We start from the raw sequence: 13,998 nt of genomic DNA, 5'->3' as shown, positions 1-13,998 counted from the left end.
TCAAAGCTAATCAGGGATAAGGCTAGGTTGAGTAGATGCAAACATAGGAATCTGACCTGACTAAAAGAAGATGGAGTCTTGTGAAGGTTGATGGCATGGAGTCATCAAGAGTGGTAACCGGTATGTAAGTCCACCAGTTATATAAGCAAGGTGTAGATGCAGAAGACTTCCCACTTGTGGGAATGAGCATACTTTGGATTTACCTATCTGGAGACCGGTTTGAGAGTTCCATCGACAGTTCAAGATGAGGGCAGATATGATAAGGTAACCAATAGAATGGTTGAGACTGGAAGGGTTAGCAAACTGGCAAAAGTAAGGAACCCGTATGGTGGTTGATCGGTGATCCTATCTGGACTAACTAAAGAAGTCAAGATAATAGATGGTTGATGTGGATGCCATATGGGATCAAGGTGGCAAGCTCTCAGAGGCTAGTGAAGTGTCATGTGGAGTTAGGTAACTCGACTGGTGTACACTGACAGTGAATCCTGTTATTTATGGATCAAGTCAGAAGCATGTGGCTCAAGGAAGAATGAACAGATAGAGAAGAATCAGGGAGTTGTTGGCACCTGAATCAAAGCAAGAAGATCAGGCTGATAGAAGAGCTCAAGAAGGAAACAACAAAGGCATTAATGGTGATTGACCAAGATGTATGCCGATAGATTGTTTGCAGGCTGCTAAAGATGGAAGGCATAATCTGGAAAGCGCGTTGATGGCGGACTTGTGCAGGTGAATGTTAAGAAGATTAGATTAAGAAATATCTGATTGGATTTGATCAGCCTTGAAGAAATTAAGGAAACCCTAACTGCTCAGATTTTGAAATGTTTTTTTGGCAGGAAGTCTGGGCTATAGGTATGAAGGCCAAAGAGATTGTCAAATGCTAAAAAAGTGAAGATTATTGTGCTACTGTAAAGTAGGATACTTTTGCATGTAAGAGAAAATCAGCCAAGTGCTCAACAAGCATCTGAGAAGTGAGTGAGAGTGAGGGAAAACCAGGTTGACGTGTTCAACTGGTACCGGTGGTGGTTATACCGACTGAGAAGAAGAGAAGAGAGTTGTAGAGAAGGAGGATAGAGAACCGGCAGAGTATAGTACCGGTAAAGTGCAGAGAGTTTATGGAGGAGATCCAACAAAGAAGCAGCAAGTGAAGAGCTGTAGAAGAGTGAGTTGGTGTAGCAGAGAGAGTATCTCATCGACAGAGTAAGATATATGAAGAGGTTGCAAGATTCACTTATAACAAGACAACTACTTTTGTATTTGATGTTCAGATTATGAACACTGAGTTGTAGCTCCTTGAGTTGGTGCCCTAAAGTCAGGGGTTGGTGCTCCTTGGGTTGGTGCCCTAAAGTCGGGGTTGGTGCTCCTTGGGTTGGTACCCTAAACTTTGTAACGGTTTTTTCATTGTGAGACTAGATTGGAGCAGTAGACTCCAGCAGCATTTCTCACTGAGGTTTTTCCCATATTGGGTTTTCCTCGTATATGCTAGTGTTATGTGATGTCCCTTGTGTGATTGCATTTGTGTTGGTCTCCCCACTAACCGGTGAGTCTGCATTGAGTTAGATCTAATAACTGGTATGCTCACATAGGATTTCTAAAGAGAAAAGGATTTGAGAACCACTGATTCACCCCCTCCCCCTCTCAGTGGTACATTGTGTCTAACAATTATAGGCCAAAATCAAGTCCATGATCAATACTTGCTATTTTTGCCAACCCGCTACTATCTACTCACCTGGGTGTCATCCCTATGCAGTGATGGCATTAGTATGATGTTGGTAGTTTTAAAAAGTTCTTTTAGGCCCCCTTCTAGCCTTTGAAGGGTGTTTTTCTTCGATCAAGCATAACTTTAGCATATAATATCAAATTATTGACTTCTTATAAGCATCAAAAATCTCTCTTTGAGCATGGTAGAATCAATTTAGTCACTTGATTTTTCTATTTACATTTAGTTCAATTAATAACCCTTGTTTTTTCTCTTGATTGACAAATGATTATCTTGATAATATGGAGTCATATTTTATATTTCAAACATGATATATGGAGAAAAATTTTATCTAGTTTTTCAATAATACAAAGCACAAGGAAGCTTGTACTTGTTTGAATATTTGTAGAGCCTAAAATTTGGGATGTAATTATGTGAATATCCAAATGAATTTGTGGGTAAAAATAATGATATTATAGCAAGTTATCTAATTTTAGTTCTTCCTAATATACATTTATAGGTATTTTTTATAACATGGACTTTGATGGAGATGGGTACATAAATTATCTTCTACTTTTAGGACATGGTTAATATGTCTATGAGAATTGGGGTATCATTTATTGAGATTTAATTATAGATACAATGATCATGATTATTTTTATGCAATAGATATCTACCTACATTTGACCATTGGTACAACATGATCATACATGTGGTTAATAGGATTGGGTAGTGAAATTTGTGTTGCATATAGAGAGAAAATTATGTTGTCACTGATGTCAACCCATTGTTGCATTATCGTCATTGATGTCAACTTATATTATGCAAAAAAAATTGATTTGGTATAGATAAAAATGAGGGACAAATTGGTGTAGATAGTTTGATGCATACATAAAGTCGGCATGTTTGAGGTCAATAAAGCAATCTAGAAGCCCAATGTAGTGTGTTGATGAAAATAATGCAATCTAGAAGTCCATTATAGATGTGATCATGACATGCAGCAATCTAGAAGTGTTGTAAGTGTTTGTTGCACCACATCTTCTAAATTTCATGTTCATACTAAATACCTATCTGAATTATTCAATTCTACATGTCTATATTTTGATGCAAAGATGGGCACACATGTTTGGGTGTGATTTCAAGTTGCTCATAGTGATACCTTGTTAGCCTTGTGCACCACATTTAGGAGTATTATGTGAAAATTTGTCAAAGGCATCAATTGATAATTTTCTAAGGCAGAGACACAATGTTTTGATCCACATTTTGCTACATTACAATATTTTATCTTCTGGTTCTGATGTTAAATTGGTTAGTAGAAAACATGTTATACCTAAATTTTATGGTGGTAACTTCCTCTATATAAAGAATTAGAGTTGTTTATGTACCAGATAGTGCTAAGGTAGTGTAAACTACTTCACAAGCAAATTGAAATGTTGTGTATTCCTCTAGACAAAGAGATATGACTATCATTATTTTGTGAATTATGTAGATAGTCTTGTGTTTTTCTAGTTATAATCATGTCAATAATCTATAGAGAAACAAATGTGATTATTTTGGGAAGAAATACATACAATAGATTAATTATTGTAAAAGGAACTTTATGAGATATAACTTCTTTATGATCTTCATGAGTTGAGATGTATTTTTCATTACCAATGATACTATTTTGTTAAATTATTCTAAACCAACATGAATAGATTTATTAGATATTCATACTCAAAAATATTGTATGGACGCATCATTTTGGGATGATCAATATAGCCAAACAACATGTATTGAGATTTCATCTCCTCCATATAATATTTCTTCTAATGATATGTAAGTTTCTACATTCATGGCTTCTTATTTTTCAATATAGTAGGAATTTATACTCTTCTAAATATGGCTACTTGGGATAAATAATTAGCAAATGGTATAGGTTTATTTATATAGTCCTTTATTTTAGATCTAGGAGACACCATTGATTTCATGCATCATCTCTTTAATGGATATGATTCTTTTCTAGTTATTATGAGGGAACATTTAGATCCTCTTGATCATTTTTCACATGGTCATTTATCATAATTTGACATGACGGTCGATGCTTTTGAGTAGCATATGGATGAGGCATATTTATCTTTAGAGGAGACATATTTATTTTAATATCTTGTTCTTTAGTCATCTCCACTAAATTTTGGATTTTTTATTTTATTTTTGTGGCCTAGATTGCCTAATTTGAACGCTGATACTTTTATTACTAACATAGGGACATGAGTAGTTTTCAAAAAATTCATACATTTCAGTTATTATCCTACATCTATACTTGGTTTTTCTTCTTTCCAAAGGAAGGAATGTTGTTTGTAGGCATTGGACTATCTTTTGTCTTCAATTTCCATTTCTATCTAGAGGATTGCACACTGTGGCCGAATTACATTTTCTTTTTTTTTCCTTTTATGGGAGTAATTTATTTTATATTTGTGATGAATCTCATCCTTTGGGGTTTTTTGGTTCTCCATTCATCACTTTATATATTATTTTTTGTATATTTTTTCTCTTTTATCTTTTTTTCTCTATTTGTGAGAGATTGTATATGTACATGGGTACCTAACATGACCTAGTAACTAGGATCCATCTTTTCATTGCTTACATTTGGTCATCATCCTTCATTAGTTACATTTACTATGGGTGTTCAAGTAAATAGAGTTATTTAATATCCAATTCCCTCCTTTTTTCTGTGAACAAGACATATTATCTAATGAGTTCCTAGCTAAGACATTTTCACACATGTTCACGTGTTAAGTTTATTCAGTGAGAATGTTTGTATAAATCCCTAATAGACATACAATTTAATCCCCTAGTTGTCACATTACATTAGATTAAGGCACATTCCATCGTCATAGTTAATCATATTTCTTAAACTTTCCTATATAAACAAGGTCCCATATGTACATTTGTATGCATATTTCATAGCATTCATCATTATTGATCTAATACATTTGCACCTATTATTGACAAATTTATGATGTTTATTTTCTCTCTAGAAAAAGGATATTTTTATTTTTCTACTGATATTTGTATTCAAAGACATTGATTAACTCTAATATAAGATATCTATCAACTATAACAACTATATTTTTTTGGAACAATCTTGCTTCTTTTAGAAGAAAATATTACTTATAAAAGAATATTTTAACCAAATTTGAACAAAGTTGGTTCAAACAGCAAAGGTGAATTAAAAAAATATTTGTTTCCCAAGCGATTAAAAAGAAAAAAAAAAAAAAAACAATAAATCACAACTCAAACACTACTAATGCTGGTATTTTGATCTTAAAAAAATACATATATTTAAACTGACTACTTTTTGGTTGGTTCATTGTTGTTCTGTGTTTATTTGCTTTTGTGCTTCCCCTTTGTGAATATTTAACTAGTGTTCCTTATGTTGTTCCACATGATACCCCTTATATCTAGATAGGGCACTCAAGGAACAAACATATTTAACTAACCACTCATTAGATATAAGGGAGTGATCCAAACGAACCTGAATCAGATCATTCCCAAACCTTTTGGTAGTCCAAGTGAAATAAGCTCCCCTTAAATCAACATCATGCATCCCTTGGTCATTTATGAATTCAACCAAGCCCAGTTTGTTGTCCGTGTGAATATGAGATCCACCAAAATTCTCCACTTCTTGCAGAGGAGTATTGAAATCCCCCATGATAGACCTATCAAATATGTAGCTTGTAATTAGATCTTGACCTATATAATTATAACGTGTAAAACTCTTGGCATAATATTCTTGCAAGCCAACTTGGGAAAGTTAAAGGGCTAAGTCACCTATAAACACAAGGCATCAATCATTCTAGCCTTATCATTATTTTATAATCATTTTTCTCATATTCATGCATAGAAAACATTTCTCCCCACAGCTAGGTGCATATCTTAGGTGGGTGAAAATAATAAACCCATCTAGGAAAATAAAAACCTACACTAACACCCCCCCTTAAGAATAGCTTAGGTGGGTGAAAATATGGGTCCCAACAAATGAAGTCTGATGAGGTACCCATGTACATAGTCCTCCCCCCCAACAAAGAAGAAGCTCCTCGGTTACATCTTGTGTTGTGTGAACTAGTTACCAGTATCTTTCATGGTGATTATGTTATTGGTTACAAGATGAGGTTGTCCTTCATTGGATCTCCCTACCTTGTCTATATCACACATGTTTTATATGCCCAAGGTTACGACCAACAATGACCTAATTACTACACTTGCAGAAAACACATCACTACCCTATGAGATTTGTTGTTGAATCTAGTAATGGGAAAAGAAATTTCCCCTTCAGATTTGAAAGGATGTGGCTTTTCCACATGTTATTGGGGGATTCTATCAGGTATTGGTGGAGCATCCAAGTGGTAGGTATGACTATGTTTGGGGTGGCCAAAAAATTAAGGGAAGTCAAATGCAATATAAGAAAATGGAACAAAGAAATTTTTGGGAACATTTTTTTAATGAAAGCAGCTACTTAATTGGATTTTCATGATCACTTGGAAAGAATATTGATGAAATTAAAAAATAAGAGTATATTGATGATCACTTGGAAAGAGAGAATGGGATTCTTACCAAATATCGTGGCATTATATCAAAAGAGGAATAATTCTGTAAACAAAGATCTAGATCATTATGCTTGTCCTCAGGGGATAGGAATACTCAATTTTTCCATATGACGATGCTTAAACATAAGATAGAAAATAGGATCACTCATGTCTTTAAAGATGGAGTCAATATTGAAGAGGATGATATTAAAAGTGAAGCGGCTCAGTTTTTCAGCAACCTCCTCTCAGCTGAGGATGGCTTTCCTATGTTTTTCTTCCAAGCTTTTTTGGATATTGTGGCTGAGGATGTGATCAATGTTGGTAAGGAATTCTTTGGGTTAAGGAATATCCTAAAGGAAATAAATTATACCTTTATTGTTCTTTGTACCAAGTTCCCAAGGGTGGATGTTTTTAATGCTTTCAGACCTATCAGTCTTTGTAATTCTTTCTATAAGATTATTTCCAAAGTCCTTTCTTTTAGACTGTTGGTTGTTCTCCCACTTTTTATTTCTCTCCAACAAAGTGGTTTTGTTCCTGGAAGGAAAATCCTTGACTCCATTATCATTGTACATGAGAATATCCACTCTCTAGAGGTTTTCAAAAAGCAAGATATTTTTCTCAAACTTGACTTGTCCAAAGCCTATGATAGGGTGGACTGGTCTTTTTTAATAAAAGTTTTAAAGGATTTTGGATTTACGGATAGGGTCCTTCAACTAATCTGGCAGCTCATCTCCTCTTCTTCCTCAGTTGTTATTATCAATGGTTCCCCTTCTCATTTTTTTAAGGTTTCCAAGGGCCTCAGACAAGTGACCTTATTTCTCCTATCCTCTTTATTTTGATGGTGGAATGTTTGGGAAGTTATAGGCACAAGTTGGTGAATGAAGGTAACATGAAAGGCTTTAAGCCTTCTTCGGTGACCCTAGTCTACTCTCATCAACAATTCATTGATGATATTATTTTGATGGGATGTTCAACCATAGGAGAAGCAAGATTTTTCAAGAAGACCCTGGATTTGTATGAAAAGGCATCAGGACAAAAAGTGAATAAGAGGAAAACATCTCTCTTTTTTCTCAATACCCTGGATGAAAGACAGAAGAAGATCGCTTCCATTCTAGGTTGTTTGATTGGTGTCTTCCCCTCTATTTATCTTGGGCTTTCATTGTGTTCTAAACCCCCTATTCTTTTTGGATCTCTCTCATTGATAGGTTTAATAAGAAATTGGTTGGATGGAAAGGTGCTCTTCTGAGTCAAGTGGGGAAGATTCATCTCCTTAAATCTTCCCTTTAGAATCTACTAGTTTATGCTCTTAGCCGCTTCAAAATCCCTTCCAAGTTTTTTGAAATCATTGAGAAGATACATAAACATTTCTTATGGTTTGGCGTTGAGGAAAGAAAGAGGATTCCGCTTAGTGCTTGGAAATTTGTTTACATACCAAAGAGGTTGGGAGGCCTTTGCCTTAGGAATATTATAATTTTCAACCAAGCCCTTTTGGCAAAGTAGATTTAGAGATCCTTTCCTGATTAGAAGATGGAATTCTATTTGGCATAGAAAATACTTGCATGGTATCATTTCTCTTAATGATTTTCTTCAATCACATAATCTCCCTCTGGGATCTACTTTATGGAAGAATGTCATTAAATCCAAGGAGGTTTCTGCGAGAGGTGAGAGCTAGAGAATTGGGGACAGCAAAAAGGCCTTATTCTCGGAGGACATTTGGCTTTTTCAGGAACCTCTTTGCAATTCCTCTTTTCTTCCTTTTGTTGAAGAATGCAAGGTCAAATTTGGTCAGCTTGTTGGATATTACTGGCAGGAGGGTCATTGGGTTAATCTTGGTCAAATCAATCAAGCTTTGTTTCCCCTTCAATTGTCTCTCAATTGTGTTACCATGGATCAATCTGCAGTATAGGATTGTTTAGTCTGGAGATTGACTCATTTTAAGGTTTTTTTCATCTCTTCTGATGTCTCTCTTTTGTCTCAATCCAATTCTCCCCTACCCCTGTGGGCTAAGGCTTGGGTGAAGAACCTCATCCCTAAAATTAATATATTTTTTTGGATCCTCCTTCAAAACAAGCTATTAACTATGGATAATTTGTGCAAAAGAGGCTTTTTGCTTCCCAATAGGTTCTATCTTTGTCTGGCTGAGGATGAATCTTCTCCCCATATTTGTCTTCATTGCACCTTTTCTAGAGATATTTGGGATCAATTTTTAAAGTGCTAGAACCCATATTGGGTCTTTCTTGAGTCTATCCTTGACTTTTATTGTCAATGGAAAGTGCCCTCTACCAATCAGGTCATTCAATTACTATGGTCCTTTGTGCTCCCTCATGTTGCATGGGCTATTTGGAAAGAAAGAAATAATATAATATTTTGGGAAGCTTTTCTCCCAATGGATATTGCCTTTTGAAAAATCCTAAGGTCCATTGGAGAGAATATGAATGTTTAAGATAATCCGCTTAAGAAGAAGATATGTCAAGTCAATGACTATGAGGTATCTAAGGAATGGCAAGTTAAAAGTGACATCTCAAAAGCTATAAGTCCTATTAAAAAATTTAGAGAGGGTGTGTTTTGGACCTCTCCCCTTGAGGGATGGATAACTATTAATTTTGATGGGGCACCAAGGGTAATCCTGGGTCGGCTGGGTGTGGGGGAATGATTAGGGATGAGAATGGTAGGTTCATATCAGTAGTGGTATTCACCATAGGTAACCAGACCAATCACCTTGCTAAATCCATTGGGGCATATCAAGTCTTATTGTTTTCCCATCAAATTAATGGCAAAAAAGTTTGGATTGAAGGGGACTATAACAATATTAACTAGTGCCTCAAAGGGAATAATAAAGCCTTGTGGACTATACAGGGATGGATAAATTTATCAAAAGAGATTATTCTTTCTTTTGAAGATTGTTTTATCTCTCGTTTTTATAGGGACTCAAAATCGGTGGCAAATTTCTTTGCCAACAAGGGGGTGACAGCTAAGGGGAGGATGACATGGACTACTAAAGACAACCTGGAGGACGAAGTCAGGGCTCTTCTTAGATATAATAGATCACATGGGATAAATGCAAGTACCCTGTCACATTACTAATATCAATGATGAGCAGAGTCATTATTACTATTAATGGAGGCTATCGTGGAGAGGTTAGAGGAGGTTCTTCACATAATTACTTGCACACTTTCTAGTTTATTTTAGAGCTCTTATGGTTTTTAACTTGGTTGCACATTCTATTAAACCACTCTTTACTTGAGGGCTATGGTATTGCTGAAATGGGAAGACAAATACATTGACCCGAACTTATGGACTATGAAGGGCTAAGGGCCAACCCAACTATTTTGAGAATTCTAGAGAAGGGGGAATTAATGCCCTACATTGTAAAGTTGCATGGTTGGGATCCTAAAGTAGCTAAAAAAATTTCCAAAGGGTGGAATGGGAATAATTACTCTGTTTGGGAAGTTTGAGATGATTGATAAGAACTTAATTGTCGAAGTGATTGGTTTATCTACCAAGAGGCTCAAATTCTATAGAGACAAAAAATATTTTGACCCAATAGTGAATAAATTTCCCAAAACTAACAAGGAAAGGAAAATGTTGGTCAAGAAAAATAAAATTTTCTATGATGCGGCCACTTTCAAGTCACTTTGGAGGGAAGTGCTAAAGATGATCATGGAATATATCACCATGGATGGCCGCAAATCAAGAGTCTTTAGGAGCCATTTCATCTTGCTCAATCATTTTAGACACCAAGTGAGGGTTTCTTTCCCCTTCTACCTCATGTCTTCCTCAATGCTAGTATTATAGAGCATAGACAAAACCCTAGTGTTAATCATGTTTATCATGAGGGGTTGATGGTTTTGATTTATGATCATTTTAAAGCCAATTCTTCTAAGCCCAATTCCTCCCATATTTCCATTTTGGAGGATGAGGAATCGAAAACCCACAGTTCCAATGATGAAGATTGGAATACGAATATGGAGGAAGATAGCTTTGTGCCTCCTAAGAAGGTTAAAAACAAAAATAACCTTGACAATCCCCCAACTATTGGGAAGGGGAAGTTTAGGAAGTCTGATAACATTTTTACCCAACCCCCTCGCTCTGGAACCAAATGTGGTAGCAAGATGCCTAAGGCCTGCCCTTTGTTCAGAGGTAAATCTATGGCTTTTGAGGAACCCTCCTTTGAACATGCTAATCAAGGCTCCATGTCTCCCCTAAACTCAAATAACTCTTATCCTTCTACGGACAAGGAAAATAGACCCCATTTTCCTACTCAGCTATATATTGATTCTCTCCTCTTAAATTCGGATCAAGATTTCCTTACTGACATTATGGCCATAGAAAGAAATGGGGTGGTGGATTTCTTTCAGCTTTTGAAGTGGGCCTTTCATGAGATTAAGAACCTAAATTTAAAACAAAGGGCTATAAAAAGTAAGCTAGAAATGTTGGGAACTAGAGGTGAGGGTTCATATGGCAGATAATATACAAAAGGTAGTGAGCTTTGGACAAAGGAGGGAAAAAAATTTATTGTTGATTGCCTTTCTAAAACTGTTGAAGATGTGGAAAACCTCAAAAAAGACTATGAGCATAATATTGCGGCCTTCGAGAAGAGATTGAATAGCATAAAATATAACCTCCAATCCATTATGTCTCTCAGCCACAATGTTATCAAGACCATTGCAAAAAGCATGAATACCATGGTGGTGAATCTTGAAAAGGGCTATCAGGGTAATTTAGTTGTGGACTTGGATTTGGAGAAGGAAAAAGGTAACGATAAGTCTATGAGTCCCAGCAAGAGAACTCGTGCCAATTTGAAGAGGAAGGTAGACAAACCCCTGCAGGAAATCCAAGATTTGAATAAAGTGGCCCTCGAAATACGAACCAACTAGAGGCAGAGGTTGCTGAGACTTTGAAGAATTTGGGATAGCTGGACCCTTTTCTTTCCTTGGTTTCCATTGAGCTTTTTGTTGATTTTTTTTTGGTGATGGGAGGTCGATGACTCTATTCTTTCCTATAGGCATCATTTTATTTAACTATTAATATTTTCAAGTCTTTTTCTAGTTCTGGCCTTTTGTAAAGGGTTTTGGGTTCCTTCAAAACCTATTTTTTATGTAATAAAAAATAATTAGAAATGGTATCCTAACACACCATTTTGCAATTACAAACATCACAAGTTAATTTTCATTGCTCTCTATGTTAGTCAATGGTGTACATATTTTAAACAAGATGGTTGTTGCAATCCACTCTAAGTTCAAGATAGCACATGTTTTAAATAATATGGCCAATCATTCTAGAGATAAATCTTTCTCATTTTTCCTTGCATTCTTTTCCAAAGTCTTCCAATTGGTTCTAGATTAACTCATACTAGAGTCAAAGATCTTAATGTCCATTTTGTGGTCATTAGGAAATTCTCAAGAAGATCTTCTTTATTTTTCCTAGAGCTCAAGCTTCATGGGTTTCTGTTCATAGTTCATTCAAATCCTTTCACCCTAGGTCATTCTCATAGCATGTCATTTTTTTAAGAGATTTGATAAGAACTCCTTCCATTTATACCTCAACTTGGCATGCTTATAAAGGTGGAATTTTTTAGCATGTCTAAGGATAGAAATTCTACTTTATTTTATTGATATTTAATTGGTTTGTAATTTATTACTTTATACTAAAGAAATGTTTTGTTATAATGTTCTTATGAAGATCCAATCGCAAGCCAATAAGGTTGCACTTAATATTGTAGATCTTCAAATTCTCTTGGGTAAATGGGTAAATTCCCCATACACTATTGATAAAGTCCCTTTGGCTCTTCTCTCTTTTTGAGACCATTATGTGTCTCATAGGTTTTTTCATAGATGTAGTCAATCTTCTTGTGGTGAATAGGATGTACATTATTGTGCTTCTCAACTGCCTATGATAAGATCCAATGACCAATCTCAAAGAAGATGGTCTCAACCCATGCAACACCACTCTACTTCTCCCCAAACTACTAGTTATGCATTTGATAATTGGCCAAAATTTTGAAAGGATAATGATGGAAATGGTGGTTTGAAGTCTCCCTTGAACACTTTGGACTCTTTACATGTATGGGTAAGCTAGATGATCAAGAGCCTCATCTTACTATGGTTTTAGTTTGTTGGTATGTAACAACCTATTATTACATTTTTCTTTTGAATTTTACCTATATTTAAACTTCGAGGTGACCCACTTTTTTTTTGTATATTTGTGTAATATTTTTTTATAAATAATGATACAAACATTTATTCATCAAAAAATTTAATAAAATGGGTTGGGGGCCTACCTCAATTGGCAAGAGCTCCCTATCATAAAGAACAAGGTCCAGTCTCCCCCATCCCATGTAGTACTATGAAAAGTTTACGAAGTGTGCACTGTAGTTTATAGGGGGGCTACCCAATTCCTATAATCTAAAAAAGTCAATAAAATGTATTATATTAAGAAACCCACAAACCAACCCCCCTTAACTCTTTTAGTTGTGCATTTATCTAGCTTAATATTTTAATCTAAATATAATAGATTACTCTTTTTCAAAAAGATATCTAAAACTAAGACTTTAAAAAATATATCTAAATAGGTTAAAGAGATTTTTTAATATGAACTATCATCTTGTTTATAAATTTTAGACTATAATCTTTATAATATTTATTGAGTAATAAAGCAGTTTAATTATCAAATAGACTATTCAATTTTTTTATATGTAATTCAATGTAAATATGTATGTATGCATGTATGTGTGTAGAAAAAAAAAAAAAAAAATTGATAGGTAATTGGCCAAAGAAGCCTGAATAACTTTTGACTGGAGCTATGGCCAAGAGTCACAGCTTAGAATTTCACTTTAGATGTCCCTATTGGAAATTGAACTTGGGTCTCCACAATGAGAACCCAGTGTTTTAACCAATTATGCTCAACCCCTTGGACGTATTTATAGAAATTTTATTCTAATAAAAATTTATAAAAAAACATTTATTGTACATTTAATTTTAAATTTTGAGAAAGTACATAATATACATATTTAATTAAAAAATAAAAAATATTCTTAAAATTAAAATGAACATAAATGTATAATATTAATAACAAAACTGAAAAACTAGTTTTTAAATAACATTAATGTTGAGTTATTATTAATAATTTATAAAACTAATATCTTTTAATAATTGTAGATATTTCTTAATATTGTTATTTCATTAATGAAATAAATCTTATCTATATAACTCTTGTCAAACTTACAAGAAAATTTATAAAAATTACAATCCACATAATGATTGCTCCTTTCAATACAAATACTAATTTAATTAAATTATACCCTTCCACAAATCAAAAAAACCCTAACTATTATATTAACTCTACCAAGGACCGTTCTAACCCTAAGGACGTTCAGTCATCATTAACCTGTGAGAGGAGGGATGGCGAGGAAGGCAGAGGGGACGGGAGCAATACTATGATACTAGAACGAAAATTTTCCATACAAAATTAAGAGAAGCTGATTGAAGAGAAGAAAGCAGGAGTGAAACTCACCAGGGGTGTCGATCACGCTTAATAATCGGCCATCCTTGAGCGTAGTTTGCTCGAGCTTGCACTCTTTCGTAACAGATGAAAAACTCCAGCGCGAGATAAAGCCATTGCGTCCAAGGATGGAATTTCCAGTCGAACTTTTCCCATTGCCAGTGCGCCCCATCAACACCATTGTTGTGCCTCCCATTCTTTATTTCTTCCTTCTCTGCAATTCATCACGTAACT

At 34.9% G+C, this 13,998-nt stretch overlaps 1 protein-coding gene across 2 annotated transcripts in view; it reads right to left on the bottom strand.

Moving 5' to 3' along the window:
* The window catches only part of LOC131068421 (immune-associated nucleotide-binding protein 9-like), a 55,181-nt gene that overhangs the window by 40,983 nt on the left and 200 nt on the right, over positions 1 to 13,998 (bottom strand). For both annotated transcript variants that reach the window (XR_009372076.1, XM_058003611.2), the window contains exon 2: positions 13,777 to 13,978. Coding sequence is in view for 1 of the 2 variants with exons in the window: in XM_058003611.2 (XP_057859594.2) it covers positions 13,777 to 13,960 (184 nt within the window). In the remaining variant the exon portion in view is untranslated. The remainder of the gene's footprint in view (positions 1 to 13,776; positions 13,979 to 13,998) is intronic.

This window comes from Cryptomeria japonica, chromosome 3, assembly GCF_030272615.1.
Source record: "Cryptomeria japonica chromosome 3, Sugi_1.0, whole genome shotgun sequence".
NCBI lineage: Eukaryota > Viridiplantae > Streptophyta > Pinopsida > Cupressales > Cupressaceae > Cryptomeria > Cryptomeria japonica.
This window is presented reverse-complemented; position numbering and strand designations above follow the sequence as displayed.